The 24,064-nt window shown below is 47.0% G+C and overlaps 1 protein-coding gene across 1 annotated transcript in view; it reads right to left on the bottom strand.

Moving 5' to 3' along the window:
* The window catches only part of Arhgef28 (Rho guanine nucleotide exchange factor 28), a 295,945-nt gene that overhangs the window by 121,278 nt on the left and 150,603 nt on the right, over positions 1-24,064 (bottom strand). The window contains exons 8-9 of the mRNA XM_032898997.1: positions 13,020-13,075; positions 12,460-12,520 (exon numbers count right to left, since the gene is read on the bottom strand). Coding sequence (XP_032754888.1) covers positions 12,460-12,520; positions 13,020-13,075 — 117 coding nt within the window. The remainder of the gene's footprint in view (positions 1-12,459; positions 12,521-13,019; positions 13,076-24,064) is intronic.

Genomic DNA, 24,064 nt, shown 5'->3' with positions numbered 1-24,064 from the left:
CTTTATCGTCAAAGTAACTCCAAGGTAACTGTGATTAAACAAACTCAAAACATTTACCTTGTACTGACCCCCGGACTCGTCCCAGAGCCACACATTTTTTTTAAGTATAGATTATGACACTGAGGTAGATGTTAAAGTACAGGGGATGGAAGGGGGAAATGCGTGTACCTCGGAAGTCCACATACAAAGTGTTTGCACGGCAAGAGCTCTAGAAAGACTTGTGAAAACAGGAGCTTTACTTGCAAGCAGCAGGCAGGGAAAGGCAGGGCAGAGAGGGGTGCATGCTGGTTTGATTCTGGGCAAACAAAAGGCTCCATGATCTACCTTTCTTGGATGCCCGGCGCCGAATCTTCATCTTGGGGAAGGAAGGCCAGGAGTAGTTGAAAGGGGAGTCCGAGTCAGAATCCATTGTTTGTTTGGGTAAAGGGATTAGCTGAGGCAGAGGAGTGCATGCAGACCGTGCCCAGCCAGGAGCCTCCCCGTGATGTCAAAGGCAGGAATGGGGCTGGGTGAAACAGTTCCAAACTCGGGGAGGGAGAGGCAGTAAATGTTTTGCTTCCTTCGGGCGTTCAGGCATGTAGACCAACAAGGAGGCTGTAAATATTAAAGCCAAACCAGAGAAGGCAGAGGGGGGCAGCGGGGGACCTGGAGTCTGGCTGATACATCGCTGTCCAGTTATTCAAAAGGTCACCAGGGAGCAAATGAATCATTAACTCCCCTCTTCTTGTGGCTGGATATGGAAATGAAGAAGGAAGGGAGCGGAGGAGAGAGAACGCTGCCGCTGCCGCCAGCGCGCCCCGTGGCGTGGCGAGCTGGCTGCCGCTGCCGCCAGCGCGCCCCGTGGCGTGGCGAGCTTCCGAAGGCAGGCGCCTGTTTTGCTGAGAGCTAGGAAAGTTGTGCTGTGCTGCGCTGGGTGATGAAGGCTGCTTTATCACAGCCAGTCCGCAGCAAACGCAAGCCTGTCTACTCCGAAGGCGTTTATTACTGGCTAGCAGGACTTGTAGCTTGTGCTTGTTTCCTGACCTGTCACCGGGGTTCAGCAGTCAGCCCTAAGGGTGCGGGTGACTCTGGAACTCAGTTCTGAACTTTCAATCCCCCTGATCTTGCTAATGGCTCATTTACCACAAACCAACCATTCCTGCAGTCCCCGCTAAACCCTTTCCAGTGATCAGCAAGCAGTGGAAGCCCACATCGCCTTCCCATAAACCGCAGTTGCCGCTCACCAGGCTTCCCTACTCTGATAGGCGCACAGAGATGTGTGAACCGAATAAGATTAGGCTGAGCAGCCAGTGTCTACAGGGGACTCTCCTACAGGAGAGTTTCTTTAAAGAGCTCTCTAAAGCACTTCTGGCAGAAGGAGGAAGGCCTATGTTTATGACATCTGGCGATGCCCAGGGAAAGCTAAGGGAAGCAACACGAGAGGCCATTCAACTACGCAGGCTTGGAAAACAGCAGTGTATGTCTTCATTAGCATTCATCTCTTTACTTCAACTGTTTCTCCAACTGTTGGCCGGAGGGCTGAGCCAGGGAAGAGACAGTATCACAGCCTGCTCTGTGGTAGCCGAGCCTCTCTGATCAGGGAGGGTCGAGGGAGGGGCAAAGGCAGAGATACGATGTGGGCGGGGCCTACTGGAGTGTAAATTCAAGTCACAATCAGAATTGTGTAGACTGCTACTGTGACTTCATAGAGCTGCAAGGATTGAGCCAAAAGGAAAAATGAGTACTTTGCTATTTTTGTAGCCTTTGTTCTTAAGAATAAATTACATATTTTTCTTAAACAGATGGGTACAACTGTTTAAGAGTAAATTATTCTCAGCCTTGAACAAGCAAGAGAATTTCACTTTATATATGATCCTTAATGAGAGAGAGAGAGAGACAGAGACAGAAAGAGAGAGAGAGAGACAGACAGACAGACAGTATTGTCAGGAAGACAGCTCCAGGCCTGACAACTTGAGTTGTATCCCTGGGTCCCATACGTCGGAAGGAGAGAATGAACTCCTTCAAGTTCTCCTTTGATTTTCACGTGGGCCATGACATACATGTCCCCCTCATAAATAAAATGTAAAAATAGTGTGTGTGTGTGTGTGTTTGTGTGTGTATTTGTGTGTATGTACCAAATAGAATCAAATAAAAGAGAGGTTATGCGCTTGAGGGGGATATGGGTGGGTAGCTGGATGGGAGGGAAGGAGATACTATTTCAATTAAAATCATTAATTTTTTTTTAAAAGAAAGCAAAGTACAGTTGGCAAAGTGTTTGCCTGACACGCATGCAGTCCTGGGCTTGATTCTGAGAGCTGCATATGCTGGCCGTGACTGTGCAGGCCTGAATCTCAATGTTCGGAAGGTAGAGGTAAGAAGATCAGAAGTTGGCTACACAGCAAATGTCAGGCCAGCCTGGGCTACATAAGATGCAGACTACTGGACAAATCCGCGGGACATGCCTGGGACATTGCAGGCTTTTGCTGAGCGAATGAGTCGTGCCAGTTGGTCAAACCAGGGGGGTGACAACCTTCATGTGACGGCTATAGCATCTACTGACTGCAGCCATGTATTTTGACGAAGCATAGGATTCTTAACACTTTAAATATTTTTATATGTATGTAATCAGTATAGCTTTATTTGTAGAAAGTACATTGTTTATCAGTAAAGAAAATTTCTAGCTTCCCAAAGCTTCAGATAATACTTGGATGTCATGTGGCCACAAGCTGTTTCCAAGGTGTCTCTAGACCAAAGAGAGGGGTGTTGTACGCTGTAGCCTGAAATACCGTCAGGATATTGCTACTCTCACAGCTCTTCTGCCAAGGAGCCTCTTCGGGGAGCTTTCTCAGGCTATTAGAAATACATGTGCACACACACACACACACATGCACACACGCACTCATGTACTCATGCACACATACACATGTACTCATGCACAGAAATATATGCGTGCACACACACACATACTCATGTACTCATGTACACACACATGTACTCATGCACAGAAATACATGCGTGCACACACACACACTCATGTACTCATGTACACACACATGTACTCATGCACACACACATGCATGTATTCATGCATACACGCGCGCGCACACACACACACACACATGCACGTACTCATGCACACATGCACACACAATTAAAAATAAACCTTTTAAAGGAAGTTACTGGAGCAGGTGCTCCTCCCTGACTACCTTTTATAATAACAGGTCAGAAGAACTTAAGAAGATAAAGACAGAGGATGAAGGAACACAGGCATGGCTGCAGGCTGAGGTGATAAGTGGGCCCATCTTAATCTTTTCCTAGAGGTACAATCATTGTTGACAAAGTACAGATCAATTGCATTATGGAACTTTTCTGACAATAAGAGCGCCCCCAGCACCTGTGAGAACAGCTCTTGGATCTCGAGACTTTCCAATGCCCTCGCTTGCCCCATCTGTGCAGGCAGTTACCAGGGGGAGTGAAGTAGAAAACACCACTGGCATAGCCTGTTTTATTTTTAAGTCAGCTCAACCAATTTCTTACCTTCTGAAGACTCGTTAAACATGGGTCATTCATCATCGTCGTTACTTCCTCCCGTCATTGAGGGAGTTATTTTCTCTCTCCATTTGTTATTTTAATTGCATTTAAATTAATTCAAGAGGTCATTTGCATCTCATCCATATTTAAAAGATAAATGTATTTGCTTTGTCAGATTGGCTGATTGCAAGTGCAGTTGGAAGAATTTAAGTCTCCAGTCACTGTGCCTCCTTAAAGTAACAGACATTTTACTAAGCAAAGCAGCTGCATGGGGCTCTAATCACCCAAGGCAGTTACTGCTACCTTCCTGTGTCTACTTCCTGAAGGCCCTGGGCAGAAAATATTCCTCCACATTCTTCATACGGACAGCAGGTCAATTCCCTCTCAACCTTGACGAAACTAAATCTTTTCAACTACTGATACGGGATTTGAGGAATAGAAATTGTGACGTTTTCTTATCTCCTAAAGGGACCCCAAATTCCTTGAAGGAAGAAACTGGGCCTGATGTGTATTTTAGAGGCACCCCCAAGCTACAGGAAAGATCGTGGGCACTGGCGACATATACGGGGCAGTTGTACACTTAAGTAGTAGCCTTAACCGCAACCCTCTTAAGTTCTGAATTTAGCACAATTGAAATGGGACCATTACATCTACACAGCAGGGGTTACCATGGGGAATAAAGACTACAGCATAAAGAAATTAAAGGCATTTCCAGTATACTTTAAATATTAACTAGACAGAGAATTCCCTTTCAGCGTATTTCTACAGTGTACTACTGAAGTATTCACACCATGACCTCCGGGGTAAGTAGCTTTATTAGTTAGTGGTTATTCCTCTTATCGTCGATTTCAGAAAGTCACAGAGCCCAGGAATAGATAGCAGCTCTGATACACTAATCAGGGTGGCCACCTGTTTTATAGGCACTCGGAAGTCACTCAAACCTGTTAAAGCCACCCCCACTTCATGTCATCCACACAAGTGTCTGATATGACTACTTGACATCCAAGAGACCACAGTCGCCCTCAGAACACACTAATGGAGTCATTTTCTGAACGAACTTCCTGTGAAGAACCAAAAGGTTTGATTACACATAACAAAGACCCTAAAAATGAAGTGAGTTCACTATTCAACTCCCTTTTCTCAAGCCTCAGACCACAGTGTTCATCATTCTGTAAATACTTGCATCTAAACCCTATCTTCAAAGAAGCAGACTGGAACCTTGGATTTCAGGCGCTCAAGCCAGGCCCAGTCAGTGTCTTTCTCTTCCGGCTGCCTGTGGATCCAGATGTAGAACTCTCGGCTTCTTCTCCAGGACCATGTCTGCCTGTACACTGCCATGCTTCCCTCCATGATGACGATGAACTAAAGCCCTGAACTTGCAAGCCAGCCCCTTCGTAAGAGTCGCTATAGCCATAGTATCACAATAGAAATGCTAAGACACCCACGATTGATTTTTATGTGTTGGCTGGTCTGTTTGTATCCATTAAGGTTCACTTGATGTGCTATAAAGTTCTATGACTGTCGACAAATCCCAGGTGTCCTGTATCATCAATTAACAAATCATAAGTGATATTTTCACCAAACTAAACACACACACATACACTCTCTCTCACACACACATACTCACACACATACACTCACACACACATACTCACACACACACACACACACACACACACACACACACACACTCACACACACTCACACACACACACTCACACACACACACACACACACACACACACACACACACACACACACACACTCACACACACATACTCACACACACACACACACACACACACACACACACACATACACACACACACACACACACACACACACACACACACACTCACACACACATACACACACACACACACACACACACATACTCACACACATACACACACACATACACACACACACACACACACACACACACACACATACACACATACACACCACCCAACCAATAAACAACATACATAACACACACACACTCACGCACACACTCACACTCACACACACACACACACACACATACTCACACACACACACACACACACACACACACCACACACACTCACACACACTCCCACACACACACACACACACACACACACACACACACACACACACACACACACACAAGACACTCACACACCAGTGAAGATGTAAAAAGGGCTCAGAAGCCAACTAAGATCGTCCCTATTACAAAAGCTACATTGCCTCCACAACAGAACATCATTAGGTAATGATTCGAAGATCTTTTGTCTTTGTGAAGATGTTAGTGAATGACCAAATAGTGGAGGAACACAGCCCTTCCAGGTAAGAGAATTCCAAGTTCTGTAGCTACCCCACCCATAAGAAAGCATGCGGACAACTCCCTGCTCCTTAACTGTGGACTAAACATCTTGACTTCCTTCCAAACGCTACAGAATGAGGAAGGGATGAGGGAAAAATAACTTCACAGGAAAGAAAACGATCAATACAACCACACCCAGGGAATGAATATCAGCATTAATGGTGATTAATGAAGTTGGTAGGACAAACCCTCTGTGTCATATGAAGGGAACAGATATAGTACTTCACCTGTCCTTTGTTTATTTGTTTGTTCTTTTTGTTTCTTTGTTTCTTTGTTTCTTTCTTTGTTTCTTTGTTTCTTTCTGTTTCTTTCTTTGTTTCTTTCTTTGTTTTGTATTTGTTTTGTTTTGTTGAGACAGGGTTTCTCTGTGTGGCCCTGGCTGTCATGGAACTCCCTCTATAGACCAGTCTGGCCTCGAACTCAGAGTTCTGCCTACCTCTGCTTCCTGAGTGTTGGAATGAAAGGCAAGCACTATCACCACCCAGCTGATCTTCCTTTCAAAACCTGTAACTTTAACGGTGGGGGAAACATTTAAATTCCATCTGTGGAACATCTATAACGCCCCTCAAAACTGTAAGACCGTCAAAACCCAGGGAAGGGTAAAACACTCTCACATCCAAGAAGTTAGGGAAAACATGATGACTACATACAATAAGGTATACACATGAGAAGCTGGGTCAAGGAAATAAAAGGTACAGAAGTCCACAGCCTTCCTAAGAATGAGACGGAAGTGACTGCTGAGAATTGACAAAGCTAACATAAACAGGTTTCCCCTCACTCCTTTCTCAATCGCTGGAGACATGAGTGCAGATCCACTTCTCAGTGGTAAAGCTACTGAGAACTAGGTAGTGTGGCACCGACCCCAACATCACAGGGCTTCCAGAGAACCCTAGCTGGGCTTTCAGCCTCGACTCCCCCTACGACCCACATGGAACCCTTTGCAAAGTCTTGACGTACATGCTCCATCTAGACCAACTGGGACGTTAGGGCCAGCTTCAGGATTCTAGAGTTCCCATCCTGGTGTGTAGGCAAGGCTCAGAACAAGGCAGGGGCCTTCCAGCAGCAGCAGCTCAAGTGGTTTCCACGCCTTTTTTGTTTCTCTTTCCATTGCACATCTTAGAACAAGCAATAGGAAAAGCATCCTTCGACTTGACAACTTTGTGAGGCATTTCTTGTTCTCTAAGCCCTCGGATTACAGTTTCTAATAACCTAACCCCGCCCCCATAGTCTTTCCTTCGATTTACGGGATAAGTGCTTGTCAACAAATACTCCAGTAATCTCATTTAAGAGAAAAGAAGCATTTCTTTCCCACCTTCCACGAGGCAAACTTTACCCAAACAAGGAGGCCACAAACACAAAGGGGCAGAACTCAGCCAGAGAACCAAACGGACCTTGAAACAGGCGTGCAGCCAAACGCCTAGGCCGGCAACTTTTTCCTACCAAAACTATTTTTCAAACCTCGAAGGCCACCAATTCGAAAGGAACAAAAAGAATTAAAAGCAGCCCGGTTTTATACAAATAACTCTGCGTTTGTAATCCCCTTCTTGGAAGAGTTCTCTGTCCCCAGGCCCTTTACTCCAAATCATGGGAGAAATTAGTTCGTTATAGAGAAATGCCACCCACCTCCACCCAAAAGCTGAAATATAAAGTGGGGGAGGGAGGAAGGGAGGGAGGGAGGGAGGGAGGGAGAGAGAGAGAGAGAGAGAGAGAGAGAGAGAGAGAGAGAGAGCCCACGCTGTAATGAGATCTACCAAAAATTAGGCTCAAAAGCTGACTTTCTAGAAGTCCAAGAGCCTTGAAGATCCCATCTTTCCTCTCTTTTCACACAACATTCAGATTTCATCCGACATTCCCAAGGCCTTGACAGAGATGGTGCATAGTGAAATCACACCAGAGGAGTAGGGGGTGGGGAGGGGGAGGGGTGAGGAAAGGGAGGGGGAGGGAGGGGGAGGAGGAGATGGGGAAGGGTCGGGGAGGGCTCTGGCTCCTAGACTGTATCCATTGTCTCATTCACAGGTGATTAACATGGGCTGTTTTTATGAGCATTTATAGCTCTGTGGCCGCTACTATCAGTAGATATGAGAAGTCACTTAATTAGTCATTATTAGTTGACAGTGTGGGAGGGGAGACGGTGTGGGAGGGGAGACAGCACTACTGAGCGCACTCTGTGCCTCACCTCTAGGAGCCAAGACCAAGGAGCTGTTCTGCTGGATCTTCAATTCCGAGTTTCCTCTGCTGATATCCCTACGAACCTTTGCATGGGGGCTTGGCAGGCCTGTGTCCTGCCTGGTGAGAAATCCCAGCCTCACATCCCTCTGTATCGATCGCTGCATTATGCTTCCCAAGTGGTTTTTGCTGTTTTGTTTGATTACGAAGTTGGGTTTCTACCCACAGTCAGCTTCAGTTTGTCTGTCCCCCTAGTGTTCGCCCTCCCTGTCCCAACATCCACCAAAAGTTTTCCTTTTCTTGGATTATATGTAATAGACCATCGAAATGAAATGATTCAAAATTATAGCCAGATGTCACAGTGCAGACTTTAATCTCAGTATGTGGGAGGTGAAGGCAGGATTGTCTGGAGTTTAGGATATCCTCACCTACTTGGTGAGTCTGAGGCCAGCCTGGGCTACATGAGTCCCTAATCTGAAAAAAAATAACATAAGCAACAAATAACTCAAAGGTAACAGTGGTCAATATCTATTATATAAATGTGTAGAATGTACAAATAATAAAAATACTGTTTAAAAAATTAAAAAAATCGGGGCTAAAGATATAGCTCAGCAGTTAGGAGCAGTAGCTGTTTCTGGGATGATGTGGGTTTGATTCTTAGCGCCCACGTGTCCACTCACAACCATCTGTTACTCCAGTTCCGGGGGATCTGATGCTCTCTCAGGGCACCAGGCCCATATACGGGTACTGCATACATTTGCTGAATGGTTCACAGACATACATGCTGGCAGAACACATGTATCCATTAAAAATAAATACTCTAAGACGAGGAAAACCTTATCAAGACAAGGAAAACATTATTAGAAATGAAAACCAGGGCCCAACGTGTTTAAAATATTTGCAATTTGAACCCCTGCATGAGTTGGCCATGCCCGGTCTACATCTACAGTGGACACCCATTTTCCTTTTCTTCTTGCAAAAGCATTCGTGCACTTTGTGAAAAGTGTGTACAGCAACCTTTTAAGGGACTTTCTTAGACAGTAGTTACTTAACACAAAGTAAATAACAAAGGGTAAAAGGACATTGTTTGCCTGGTGACAACTCTGTTAAAAAAAAAAAAAAAAAAAAAAAAAAAGCCCAGGGAGGAGTTATAGCCAAATTCATAGGAACCATCTTGGGTAGAGAGCGAATACATTTTCTTCAAACCCTAGTTGTCCTAAACTTTTCCTCATTTTCCACAGCAAGTATTGATATCTTCTCTAGCTATAGAAGACTAATTTCTCCTTAAAAGCTTTTAAAGCTTTAATTTTAACTTACGTCTATGAATTCACTCGCGTATGTGAACTACGCAGTGAATGCATGCAGTGCCCAAAGAGGCCAGAAGAGGGCATTGGAACCCCGGGAACTATATTGCTACAGGTGCTGGGAATCGCGCTCTGGTCCCCCGCAAGAGCAGCAGGTAACCGTAACCACTGAGCCATCTCCCCAGTTCCTCCGCAAAGTCTTACTTAACCAAGATTCTGTTTAAAATCTCTGCACTGCGCCAAGCCCTCTGTCTGCCAGCCAAATCTGCAGCAGCAGATAAAGTGTGGCTTCTTGCCAGAGCCTATCAGTCTTGAAACTTCCCAAGAAGAGCGCCAACCAGTTCCATTCGCCACCCCACCCTCGCTCACCTCGAGATGTGCTCTAGCTCCCCACCCCTCCCCCCACAGGAAGAGTCAAGACACGCCCCCATGCTCTTGTCTCGCCATCTCAGTTTCACGGGTCCCTCATGTTTCTTTCCATGCCCATAGCTACATGACACACAACTCTAGCCGAATGCACTCATACGATCTCTAATCCAACGAAAAGGCACGGGCGACTCGTTAACTGCAGGAAGTTTAGCCTCAGTGTGAGAGTCAGGTCTGTGGCCCGTACAGCCTCACTCACGCTCTATAATCCCAGCTGACAGAGCAGCGCCATCACTTTCCAGGAGCTTCTGTGATTCCGCTAAGACACCAGGACTTCACTCAAGCAGCAACTTCCAGACAACCACCACACGGAAAGTTCCACCAGAACAACACTGATCGAGTTTGCAAGACAACACCACATTTGTACCACACAATTTAAAGTAATACAATACAGCAAAGCCCTCACACTTCTATCCTGCATGTTTTATTAGTAGTTCTAAGAGTCCGGACAGACTACCAGCTCACTCAGACGAGAGTTTCCAAGTGGCCTCTGGGGGAGCAGCTTCTTTCTGCCTCTGGCTTACATCTGCCTGTTACTGCTAGCTGCTCTCTCTTCTGTCTCAGGGGTTCCTTTAAAGTCCACTCTCACTTTATTTCATAAAGTCAGGAGATTTTCTTCTCCCCCTCTTAATTCAAAAGTTTAAATAAATGAGAGAAAATGCTGGAGTCAGAAAGACATGTCCGTGGCCTTTTCACAGATGGCTACGTGTTAAGTTTTGTTCAGCCTCTCTCTCCCTCTCCCCTGACGCCCCTCCCTTTCCCTCGATCCCTGTCCCCTTCCTTCCCCTTTCCCCTCCTCCTCCCTCTCTCTCTCTCTCTCTCTCTCTCTCTCTCTCTCTCTCTCTCTCTCTCTCTCTCTCTCTCTCTCAGCCTTCCCAATGTTTCTCCTCAGCCACAATGACGTTACTGACTAAGCACTCAGCCTAGGCAGGGTTACTGCAGTTTACAAAGCAAAACTCTTCTCACCCAACAAGTACATCAGCAGGAGACTGAGGAGAGGTTTTAAGAGTCCCAAATTAAAAATAATCCCACTATTTAATACTTTTAACAGCCAACCCCCCTCCTCTGCCAGCAACGTGTCTGAGTAAACATTCTTCAAAGCTGACATCCCCGAGAGAGAGTGAGAACAGGGTGCAGCAGCTGAGACATCCTGTGTGCATGAAGAACCACACTCCAGGCTCTGGGGCCTACAGGAGTCAAATAGTCCTCAGTGTTTGCTTTTTTGTTGTTGTTGTTGTTTTGTTTTCTCCTCCCTCTTCCCCTGTTGTGGGCTCTGGATATAAATTATTTTTCTCATCTTCTATAGCAACAGCGACAGATGTATGCACACCGCTTGGAACACAACTAAGTCTCTGTTCCAAGTTTAGCGGCCCCTTAGGCCAGGACATCCAGCAAACCACCGCTGGCGAAGTGCCAAGCCCAGAGCAGCACAGTCAACCAACACTGCGGGTGCTTCCTCCTGGCCTTCTCTAGGCTATGGGATTTCCCAACGGTTGTAACAGCTCTGACACGTGTCTACCACGGAGGCTGAACACAATGCCAGGGCCTCCAGGAACCCCCTCACGAGTTGCTGGTGATGCCTCCACATGTCCGCTGCCTCTGCCACATAATACACTCTCAACTCTCCTTAGCCTGCGGACTTGCCTCATCCCCAACCTTCTCACCCAGGGCCACCTCCAAGACAGCTCTGTTCCCGTATGTCCTTCGAGTGTTGTGGTTGGTTTGAATAGGCTTGGCCCATAGGGAACGGGACTGCTGGGAGTAGGTGTGGCCTTGTTGGAGAAAGTGTGTCACTGTAGGAGCAGGCTTTGAGGCCCTCCTCCTTGCTGCTTGCAAGATAGGCTTCTCCTTCTTGCCTTTGGAACAAGATATAGAACTCTCAGCTCCTCCAGCGCCATGCCTGCCTGGACGCTGCCTTGCTTCTGAACCTGTAAGCCAGCCCCAAGTAAATGCTGTCCTTTATAAGAGTGGCCTTGGTCATGGTGTCTGTTCACGGCCATGGAAACCCTAAGACAGGTGTGCAAGCAGCCTCAGCTGCACTGCGCCTGAAGAAGGCTCACACATCCCAGTCGCCGGGCATCTGATGGCAGCCGCCGGGCCCTTGTTCTCCCACTCAAACTCCATTCTACTCTGCCGGCCTCTAAATAATTCCAGGGCTGTGTAGGGGTAAGCAGCGGAGGAGCCCAGAGGCGGGTGGGGGAAATAGGACATCTGAAGAGAAATGAGAATTTTCAGGTCTGTGAAAAGAATCATCTCTACCCTTCTCTCTTAAGGGACCTACGCACATGGCAGTGCCTGGTCTTCTCCAGAGGCCCCGGGGGTGGGGTGCAGACCACCCAGACTCATCTCCGTGGGATGCATTGGGCGGCACTGCGTAACAGGTAGCATGGTACCCAAAGCCCACTCTCCGGGCTCACGGAGGCAATGAGGTAACCATGGCAATTACCACGCCAGAGTTTGACCGGGTGAAATCCCTCAGGGGAATGTTTTGGGTTCTTCCTGTGTACTTTTAGATTGTGAGTGAGAGTTGTAAGGTTATGACTGAAACGTTAAAGAAAACTGACTAGGAAGGCTGAAAGAAGTAAGCAAGGTTCTCAGGACTAACGCGTTTCCTGCTTGTTTACCGTATGCCCGGCCCACAGCGCCCACCCCTGGCCACAGGCAATGCAGCATTTTGGAACATACCCAAAACTAGGCGGTCCTGGTCTTCCTGTTCACTCGGCCGGTCGGCCTGGCTTTTGAGGAGCTGAAACGGACACAGGTGAGGAATCTCGTTAACATGATTTTGTATTCTCGAGAGCTAGACTGGCGATCTTGGGAAACGTCCATGAAAGCACACCCCTCGCACTGCACCACGTAAACAGGAGACTCATCTATGCTTATAATTAGCCCCGGGAGCTAAAAATAAGGAAAGGATGTGTGTCCAGCTAACACACACCTGGAAGCTGCCCACGGGTAAAGCAGTATCAGTAAACATCCTGCACGAGATGCTTCCAGCCACAGCATGTTCCGGAGGATGCCGCTGGTTGATCATCTCGTTCTTACGACGGTGACAACTCAGGAGGATAGCTAGGCTTGGGTCATAGCATGTAGCCCATTGTGATCCTAATAAAAGAAATTGGATTTGGGGCATAGCCCTGCCTGCCTGTGGATTTGAATGAACAGGAGGTTCGATGGTCATGCCTACTTTAACTCTGGAGAGATACACAGAGATGACATTGACCATGGTGACCATGGTTCCTCACCTGTCCATCCTCCTCCTCTTCTGAGGGTGATCTGCCAGACTCCAGATTCCTAACCTCTGCAAAAGAAATAATTCTTTAGTTAGAAACACAGACAGGCAAAGACAGACAGACAGACAACGAAAATACATGACAGGTATATACAAGTTACCCAGGACCCTCTGCACGGGATTAACTAGTTAACAGGCAACTCTACCAGAGACTGAGGTATGTAATCGCCTGACTGCACACACGCTGGGGTTATTTGTGCATACTACTATGCAAACAAGGCAGGGCGCTCTCTCGGGAAATCCTGGGGTGGCAGGGGTGGGGGGGTGTGCCTTAAATAAATCAGTATCCTTGACTGCAAAGGAAGGATGCTCACCACACACACACACACACACACACACACACACACCACGCACACACACACACACACACACACCCAAAGGTTCTTAATAGATGCCGAGGATGTGACTGGTACCCACCTGGGGGAATCCTACTTGTCTTCTCCCCGGATTCCACAGATGTCAGTGGAAGAAAGAAAAACGACTAATTCGTTCTAAGACAGGCAGCTGTCCCTTCTGCATGGATGAAAGCACACAGCTCTCGGCACCAACCAGCTGGTTAAGCAGTGGCTGACCCCAGATGCTCCGGCTGGGGGCCCCCCTCCCAGCAAAGCTTTTCCTGGAAACAGTGTTCAGGGTGTTCTGTGACAAACAGGAACCCAGGTGACGGGCACTTTCTCTGTCCCCTGACTGATTGGTTCTCTTCCCAAATACTCAGTTTCCCCGGAAACAAGTTCAAAGACTGTCAAAATAACCATGGAGCATGTTTAGCCTTGGGTAGCGTAAATGCTGGCTTCCCTAGCAGGGGTGGTTAGCTGAAAACCTTTCACCTGCATTTATAGGAATATACAACCTCGCTGGGCCTCAGGATCTTTTCTGGAATCTCTGCTTCTTAGCATGCTGGACCTTTTTTGATGTGGTCCCAGAGAAAGGGCAGGAATTTTCCCAGAAAGTTTGTAAACTGGGCAGTCCCTACCCCAGTTGCCCCTCCTGTTTAATTCAGTTTCCTACTGCCTCAAACCTCCAAGTGGATTTATTTAAGCTCTTGGTATGGCCAGAGGTTTCATTTACACTTAACGTACAAGCCCTTATGTATGAGTTCTCCACGGCAAATCAGACGAGGGTGACAGGTTGCAAAGAAATAAGAATGGAAAGGCGAGAATGGGTGACTACAACTCCACTTGTCACTGTGTTTGTTTGTTTGTTTAATGGACCTCTTCTGAGAGACACAGCCAGAATACAGCAAATACAGAGGTGAATGCCAGCAGCAAACCACTGAACTGAGAACGGGACCCCTGTTGAAGGAATCAGAGAAAGGACTGGAAGAGCTTGAAGGGGCTCAAGACCCCATATGAACAACAATGCGAACCAACCAGAGCTTCCAGGGACTAAGCCACTACCTAAAGACTATACATGGACTGACCCTGGACTCTGACCTCATAGGTAGCAATGAATATCCTAGTAAGAGCACCAGTGGAAGGGGAAGCCCTGGGTCCTGCTAAGACTGAACCCCCAGTGAACGTGATTGTTGGGGGGAGGGCAGTAATGGGGGGAGGAATGGCAAGGGAACACCCATAGAGAAGGGGATGAGGAAGGGTTATCGGGATGTTGCCCTGGAAGCTGGGAAAGGGAATAACAATTGAAATATAATTAAATAATACCCAAATTAATAAAGATGGAGGAAAAATATCATCCAGGTAATGGACAATTAAAAAAGCAAAAACAAAAACAAAAAAAAACCAAAAAACTGAATCTGGCTGGAGGCATGACCTGGATACGAAGGGTACTTGCTGGTCTTACAAAGGATCTGAGTTCAGCTCAGACTACTGATAACTTTATACATCCTTTTCTGGCCCCCACTGGCCCCCACGCGTACACGTATGCATACCCCCCACAGGAACGTACACATAAGGAAAAAGCAAGTCATGTTTAAAAGAATAACTGAATTTATTTTACATGGGGCAAGCGAGGCTGCGACCGTGGACAACTGGTATCGATCATGAATTCGAGAGCAAGACTAGGTTTCATGATAAGAACAAAAACACAGGACCTCAATTTTGTGCAGGGACTGCAGACGCCCAGCCAATAGCTTATGCTTTTAAATGCATTCCCCAAATATGGCCACCAGGTGGCAGAAGAGTAACATTTGCCTGAAGACCAGCCATGTAAGCAAAATTAGACCGGTCTTGCCTGCGGAGAGGTGCCTTTTCAGCGCCAAAAATCCAAGGCAAAAAAAGTTAAGGCGAAGTTTTCCAGTCCACTTCCCCAGTGCACAGAATTGCGAGTCGCCTGCCGCAGTGTTTGCCACATAAGCATTGCAGAGGAGTCCCCCTTTGGAAACTCAAACCCGCATAATAAAACTCCACGTGGGGTCAACAGCTACAGTGTGTCAGAGAGAAGGGAACAACAGAGCCAAAGGTCCCAGGAACACGTCTGCACCAGACAGGAAGAGGACCACGCAACTCCATCCTGCTGGCTATGTGGTATGCCCTAAAAGCCACTTGAGGCCACTGTGTCTCTAAATCGTCCCATACATGCAGGCATTTATTCTGAAGAGCACCCTGGAAAACAGGATGTGGCCTGTAATCATTTGCTATATCAAAGGGCTCATTCAGCTTTCTCCCTCAGCCCTACCCCCAAAAGGCCGACCCCATGATCTTAGCATACTTCCATCCCTACATTCCGCCATCGTCTCCTGTGAACCCCCCTCCCCCCTTTGCTACCTTTTGGAACAACTGCCTAGAAAAATACACTGGAGGTGATCGCATTAAGCGAAAGAAGCCAGTCTCAGAACGATAAAGACTGCATATTTTCTTTCATTTGTGGTTCCTAGATTTTACATAAATATATACATGTATGCGTGTATGTATGCATGTATGTAGGCATGCATGTACGTATGTAACAAAAGAGGTAAAGCTAGGACTGGTAGGATAGAAGGAAGGTGAGAAGAGAGAGGGTAGGAGGCATGAAGTGCCCTCGACATAGAATATCTACTTGGTAAAAAGTTTCAAAGACAACTAAACTGTCAGAGGTTTTTACAATCCACTACACTCCACGATGAAATGACAGGCTTGCGTTAGAGTTACTTTCTGCTTTAAAAAGAACTTTTGCGTGTAGAAAAATCCTCATCCTAAAATTACTCCTTAGATGCACTGATGTGTGCGGGTTCAGACTCATGGCACATCTTTCCTTAATTTAGAGCTGCTCCCCAGAAGCACACCTTGGAGCTTTCCAGAGACTCTGGTGCTTATTCTAGTCCAGCTTTATTAAACTTTCCCAGGAGAGTTTCTGCTGAATGAGCGGGCTCCTTTTACACCTCCTTTTACAGGAGCCCGGCGTACCATCAGTTGCACGGTGCAGCCAAACTACTTGTTGCTACAGCAACCTCCGGCTGATAATGGTATCTGTAACTCTAGCTATCTGCTTTAAGGGCTTATTAGTGTCGTCTTCAAGGCCCAAGGATTACCTCTCGAAATCTGACTTACCGAACTCGATAAACATGTTTTTTTTTTAAATATTGCCAAACTGTAATAAAACAAGAGATAATCTCTAGTACTTATGTTCACTAATGACACAGCACCAACAAACAGGGATTTCTACCCCAGGGTTAAGTCGCTGTAAGATTAACATCAGTGTCTCATTAAGAAGATTTGCCTGGAGAAAAGACCGCCTCCGTGTTCCAGCTTCCCTACGTCTTCTTGCAAAATGGATCCAGAGTCTAGGCTTAAGCAACAGAGGGAGCCGGGACTCTCTCAACTAACTGCCCTGTGGTTTAACCACAAGGACCCTCCTTCCAGAAAGAAAAGTTCTCAGTAGAACCAGGCGGTCCACCGGCCATCTAATCTCCCATTCTCCTGTCTACTGGCCACACCTGAGACCAGCACAGAAGTGTCATACTCATAGCTGGCAAGCCGGTGGCACTGTCCGTGTGCTCTGCCTCCCTAAGAAATATCCAGACAGCGCCCTAATGCTGCTCACTTTCACCATAGAACCCCTCTAACAACACGCTAATTCACACACAATTCAACGTCCTTTGGCTGTGTTTCACACACCTGTAATCCCAGCAACGGGGAGGCTGAGGCGAGGGGCCACACAGTTCATTCCAGGACGAATATGACAAGTGGTCTTTGAACGAATCCTTTTCTCCTTGAAATCAGACTTTGGGCTGGGACCAAATTGGTTTGGGAACCAGTGACCACCTCTGCATGCAGAGAGAGAGGCAAAGTTCCTTGCTTTATCAACGGCCAATTCAAACACCTGCAGTTCCTGAAGTACTTTATTACTAAAGTGCTGGCCCCCAGGGTGCCTGGAAAGACCAGGCTCCATCCCTGTCCCCTCTGTCCCTTCTCACTGGTAGCTCAGCCTAATTCTTCTCCTCTCTTGTTCTGCACTAACATTTCACTCATTGGCTTCCTTGTTTTGCTTCGTGTTTTCTGCCCCAGTGTGAATGTGAAGCTCTCAGTGTCAGACAGCTAATGTGGTGCAGGAGACACCCTTAATTCACAATCTGTTCGAACGCTTGAATCCCTGAGTTCCTCCATGTTGCTGGCCCAGCATCATAGGAAGTGGAAGAAACAATGAGACAGTTAGCCACAAAATGGGACAGTTAGCCCAAGTGAGTCCTTTCTCCCAAGAGCGCAAACATTGCAGGTAAATCCAATGGCTCAGGTCATCCCTACAGAGCTACCCCCCACTGATCCTACCAGGAAAGGAGGAATCTAAGCCTCAGGCACCTCCCACGTGCTGGCTGACGGTCTTTTTATTTTCATATTCAGAATCACTCATAAGGAAACAGGCTTCTCTGTGAAATACTTTCTTATCTAAATTACTCTTAATACATTTTTTCCTGAGCCACAACAGTAATTGTTTAAGAAAACTTGAAAAAGAATCAGTACAAATCATCACCGAAGGAAAGTATAACGATTATTAATATAGGCTACGCTCATCTAGCATGGCTGGGGTGTAAAGCCCCCCACGCCAGCCGTCCACTTCAGGCACACAGTTCATTGGCTCTAGTATAGCCCCAGGGATCCATCACCCACCGTCCACTTTAGAACATTCTCCTCACGCCAGTCTGAAGCCACGTGACTGTGAGCAACTGCTCCCCAAGGTCCCTCAGCTGCCACTGACCTCCCTCCCATCGCTCAGCCTGATCACGCCTACCTTCCTTTCCCTCGGTAGTTTTGCCTACTTGAGATCTTCTACACAGCTGGAACCAGGTGGCCTTTTGTAACTGGCCTTATCAACAGCACCGTGCCTTCAAGTACTAGAGCAGCCTTGTTTAATTCCTCTTTACCTTTTTGTTGATTCTTTGTGAGTTTCACATCATACACCCCAGTCCCACTCATCTCCTTCTCCCTCATATCTGCCCTTTGCTTACAGCCTCCCTCAAAACACACACACACACACACACACACACACACACACACACACACACACAAAGCATAGAAAGCATCTCATTGTGGAAGGTGAAGTGTGTCAGTGTGTCCCACAGAACATCCCTCTGTCCACACATCGTCACTTGCAAATGTTCACTGTAATGAGTCGCTGGTCTGGTTCAAGATTTGTGGCTTCTGTGCCAGCATCAATACTGGACCCTCGCATGGACTCCTCCCAGTTATCCCATGTCATGGAGATCCTGCAGCTTTGGGAAACCAGGACAGGCCCTTCCACATGTCCTAATCCATTCACCGATGATATGGATTTGGAAGTGGGCCAATTCAGAGCCCTGAATCTGGGCCGGTGGCGGATGAGCTGGCCAGCCCACCGGCTCCTCCTTATCCACACCACCAGGGCGAGCTCCCCAGCAGTGCTCTGACCAGACCACCCAATGCCCTCAAGGTTGACTCAACCACGTTCACACCTCCAGAGCCATCTCCACGGTGCTGCCCTATCAAGGTGCAGGGCCCCACTCTCTCAAGCCCTGCACACTGTGAGCAGTCGGGTCAGCTCTCTCTCCCTCTCTCACGAGCTCAGAGCTGGCTCACTCCTGCCTTTGCCATCAAAGCCAGTTCCACTGTGTTACCCAGGCGAGGTGCAGGGTCTGCTCTCCCGAGTTTTACACCCAGCGAGGGGGCAGAACTAGGTCTCCCACTCTTATAATCCCAGCTCATGAACCGGTGGGCAGATTTTCTGGCTGCAGAAGATGGTGAGAGGCAGGAGGTGGGAGTATCACCTCTACACCCATGCCTATCCTCGGCAGGGGAGTGGTGGGGCCAGCTCTCCCATACTCACACCCTTGGGGCAGGCTCACCCATACCCTAGCAGCCAGGGCCAGCTCCACTGTGCTGGTGAGAGAAGGGTACAGTTCTCCAGAGCACTCCATTCAGGGAGGGGAGGGACCAGTTATACACAAGCCTGGTAAAATATTGTACAAAGTATGTGCGGACATTTGCCCTCTCCGCTCTTGAGTATGTCACATGATGATTCTGTTTAATTTGTCTTTTGAACTCTTATATTCATATACATTCTTACCTTGGGCTCTCAAGAGTGAACAATTCAAACATGGGTTGAGGGAGAGAACCTCAGCCTCAAAATTTGGTTGCAATCAAATCACCAATCGCCAATAAGCACAGGCTTTTTAAAAGCCATTTATATTTCAAAATGAAATTAGGGCATCTTTTTCCTATTTTAATCAACTACTTAAATAAAAAGTAAGTCATCTTTCTTTTTTTTTAAGATTTATTTATTTTATGTATGTGAGTACACTGTAGCTGTCTTCAGACACACCAGAAGAGGTCATTGGATCCCATTACAGATGGTTGTGAGCCACCCTGTGGTTGCTGGGAATCGAACTCAGGACCTCTGGAAGAGCAGCCAGTGCTCTTAACCTCTGAGCTATCTCTTTAGCCCATAAGCCATTTTTCAAAAAGATAAATCAAAATGTAACTTTAGTTTATAACTGCTTTTATGTTCCCTGACTTCACCTAGAGTCTACTTCAGGAAAGGAATTCTTGGGCTATCCTGGGGTGGGTCTGGTGTTGCTACGTATGCAAATGCCAAATTCTGTACCCAATGATCTGGTTGCCCCGAGATGGAAGGATTCTCACGTGTACCAGCTTTTGTTGTGCAAACTTTTTCCCTAGATTAATTGATCAATAAAAGGCTAAAGCCTGTGACTGGGCCATAGAAAAGGAAAGACTAGAGGATCAAGTGAGGGGTCTCAGGAGAGACCAGGGAAGGAGAAAGGACACAGGGGAGAAGAGGAGGCTAGCGTGAGAGGAGATAGACCGTGAGCAAATGACCAGGAGAAACAGGAGGTAATGGGGAACATTCAGCTGGGATGCAAATTAGAATAGCTCAAAGCCTGCGCACTCTAGGCAGTAAATAAAACATCAGGGTTGTGTGTCTTCTATACGAGCTAGTTAGAATATAAAAATGTCACTTACAGGCCTAGATTTTTAGAATAAGCTATCCGAATCTATTAGTCCTTAGCCAAGTTCTACACTTGTCCCGATCCTGCTAGTTTGACCCATTTAGAAGAAAGACACTCAATTAAGAGGGAAACCATGGTAGGGGGGCCAGGCTGCCCTGTGAGCTACAGAAGGTGGTCTAACCAGACGCTCAGTAAAGCTCCCTCCAGCTTAAACCACCACCCTTGAATTCCGAGATACAATGGACGGTGAGACTTTTCCTTTAGGTATGGGGAAAAGCTAGACTTGTTCTAATAGTGAGCACGCTCCCAGACTGACACCCTGTCTTTATCTGTGGACCTTTGAGGAGGAAAGTAATTTCCCCTTAGGGAAAATGGAGTCACGAGCTAAATCTCTAAACAAACAAACAAACAAACAGAAAAGGCTGGGCTTCCCAGTAGGATGAAAGAATTAACAGCAAACCACATTCTGGCTTAGAGAAACATTTTCTGCAGCCCTTTTGTCACTTTTAAACGTCATTTTTTTAAAGGAATCTCCAAACTTATACTGGCTGCACCAGTCTGTGCCACTCCCCAGTGAATTTGTGCTCCCCTCTCCCCACAGCCATGCCAGTGTCTGTCATTTTACCTACAGATCAATACATTTCCAAACTCTCACGAGGAGCATCTGTTTGCACTGGATGACAATTAACACCCTCATCCACACTTGGCCAAGAGGCAGAGAATTAGAGACTGCAGAACGCTTTGCCCGTAACAGATAAACACACCACAGGTATCCCTCCCACACCCTAAGGACCGTGGAGGGAGAGGAGGCAGAAAGAGTATTGCAGATATGGTGGAGGACTACAAGGAAATGTCTTCTGGACACAGCGAGACGCTATGCGTATGAACTCACAGAGGTTGGGACATCAAGCACCAGACAAAATCCCAGCATGGAGTCGGGTATCAGGCACACAATCCAGTCCCTAACTGTGGAGCTATTAGTAATTGTTAGGTGCTGGGCTGGGAGGGGGGGAGAGGGAGGAGGAGGGGGAAGAGGGGGAGGGGGGGAGGGGGAGGGGGGAGGGGAGAGGAGGAGGAGGGAGGAGGGAGGAGGGGAGGAAGAGGAAGGAGGAAAGGAGGAAGGAGGAAGGAGGAGAGGAGAGTTAGTTTTAAGAATATAGCCTCTGGTTAGTTGACCATTCTAACAATAATTGGGCAGCACAAATTAGTCTTGAAGGATAAAAAAAAAACTAGGAAACAAAGTTCGAAAGGTAGAGAGGGGATTAAATCTGAGAAGAGTTGGGGAGGTGGAGTGAATATGATTAAAACGAGTTGTATGAAACTCTCAAGGGACTAACAAATTATCTTCATTGACACCGGCTTATACGTATTTACACGTGTAGAATATATCAGAGAAATGTGCATTTCTACCAAGCCTTAGATTTCAGAGCCTCTAAATGCCTCTGTTCTAGTTCTTAAAATATCTACAGAACAATATGTTCCTTTCACATGCCAGGATGTTGGCACTTGTCATCCAAATTCCCCATAATACCTCCACCCTCCCCCACCTTCTCAGCCTCCAGTAACCATTTTTCTACTCCTATTCCTCCTCTTCTTCCTCCCCTATCTTCTCCTCTTCCTTCTACCTCCCCTTCTCCTCTTATTTCTTTTCTTCCTCTTCCTCTTCTTCCTCTTCCTCTTCTTCCTCTTCCTCTTCTTCCTCTTCCTCTTCTTCCTCTTCCTCTTCTTCCTCTTCCTTCTACCTCCCCTTCTCCTCTTCTTTCTTTTCTTTCTCTTCCTCTTCTTCCTCCTCCTCCTCCTCTTCCTCTTCTTCCTCTTCCTCCTCTTCCTCCTCCTCCTCCTCCTCTTCTTCTTTTTAGTTTTTTCAGGACACAATTTCTCTTTACAGCCCTGACTCTGCAGACCAGGTTGTCCTCAAACTAACAAAGATCTCCCTGCTTCTGCCTCCCAGGTACAGGGACTAAAGGCATGTTCCACTGTTTATCTTCCCCCAACTTCCTAGTGAACGACACTCATGAGGCCTTAGGTACTCCCAACTAGGGGAGGAGCTGGTTTCATCTCTGACTGAAGCATCATCTCAGAAAACAGCTTTCTTGACAATAGATACCCTCAGTCCCCAACATCTCATGTCTCGGCACCCCCAGCTTAACCGACTCACATCTTGGTACACTTGCATCAACTGCATGCAACCATTCTAAAAAGCTCCAAGTTACTCTGTGCGGATAACAAACCTCTTGCCCTACCAACACTGACTCACAGGGAGCATTTAAATGTGGAGACCAGCCCACCCACCCTCCACAAACTACATGAACAACATTTGAGCAAAAGTCCACTCACTTCCAGTCACTGAGACACACATGGTATGCCCTAGTACCTCATGATATATACTTAAATCCCTACCTACACTATAGGCTGCAACTACTTAACCTACACTTAGATCCAGGCATCAGGCCCTGGGCCACAACTATACAGGCTCACTCTCCTCCACCCTCCTCGGCCATTGCCAGGAGGGCAAACAGGGCTGAGTAGCTTTCATAATGCTGAAAAGGCATCCATGGCGGAGCTGAGCTCTGAGCTGTCGGCTCGCTGCCTGGCAGCGTGTGTCACCAAGACGAGTCTGAGCCTGTAAGCCATGACTTCCCCGTGACAAAAGCTGAGATTACCCTTTCCAGGCGATGATCCCGATGTTAGACTTTTTCCATCACACAAACACCAGAGAAGATTCTAGACCAGCAGCATGAACGAGTGATAAATAGACTCTCTTGTCTGGGAGGGGCTGGGACATCGCAGTGCAAAGGGGAAAATGATAGATAACTGACTGACTTCTGACTGCCTGGACAAGATGTGCTATTGAAGCCAAATCTCTGTTGAGATTTGATCACAAAGAAAAGTCAACTCTTAATGCTCAGAAACGTCCCTTCCCCAGGACCACTGGTGTGGATTCTCTGCAAGTACACACAGCTTCCTTCAGTTCGCATGCACATGCTCAGTGCCTACAACAGGGCCTGGCATACGGTAAGTCCTCAGAAGTGCAGGAAGAAATTACTGAGAGGAACGATCAGAGCAGGGCTCCCTTGTTGCTTGCTTTTGGTCACTGCTGAATCTCCAGGCCTACAACAGTGCACAGTACAGAGTAGGCACAAAACACACAACTACAGACCATGCAAGACGAGAAGCCACAGGGCTCATGCTGCCTGCTCAGGCAGTGTCTTGGGCTGGGTTCTTGGCCTCTCCCATCAGATCCACACAGGCCAACAACTGAGCCTGCCCAGCCCCAAGGGAAATGGTCTTGCCCTGTTGGAACACAAGTTCCAATCCCCATTCCCTGTTTCCTTGTTAAGGAAAATATGGAGGTCAATACTAAAGGGAGAAGCTATTATAATAAAGTCACAGACAAGTGATACAAAAGCTGAGACAGCATATCACACAGATGGCTTACCCTAGCTACAAAGGAATTTTTAAATGGATCAAACTATGTGATTTACATGTACAATAATCAAATCTACTCATTTGTGTAATTAATATATGGTAATAAAAATACTAAAAAGAAGAGAAAGAAGGAGGAGGAGGAAGAGTAGGAAGAAGACAAAGAAGAGGAGGAAGAGGAGGAGGAAGAGGAGGAGGAG

The sequence above is a fragment of the Rattus rattus genome, chromosome 3, assembly GCF_011064425.1.
Source record: "Rattus rattus isolate New Zealand chromosome 3, Rrattus_CSIRO_v1, whole genome shotgun sequence".
Taxonomy (NCBI): Eukaryota; Metazoa; Chordata; class Mammalia; order Rodentia; family Muridae; genus Rattus; species Rattus rattus.
The sequence above is the reverse complement of the archived record's forward strand: the minus strand, read 5'-3'. Positions and strand labels throughout refer to the sequence as shown.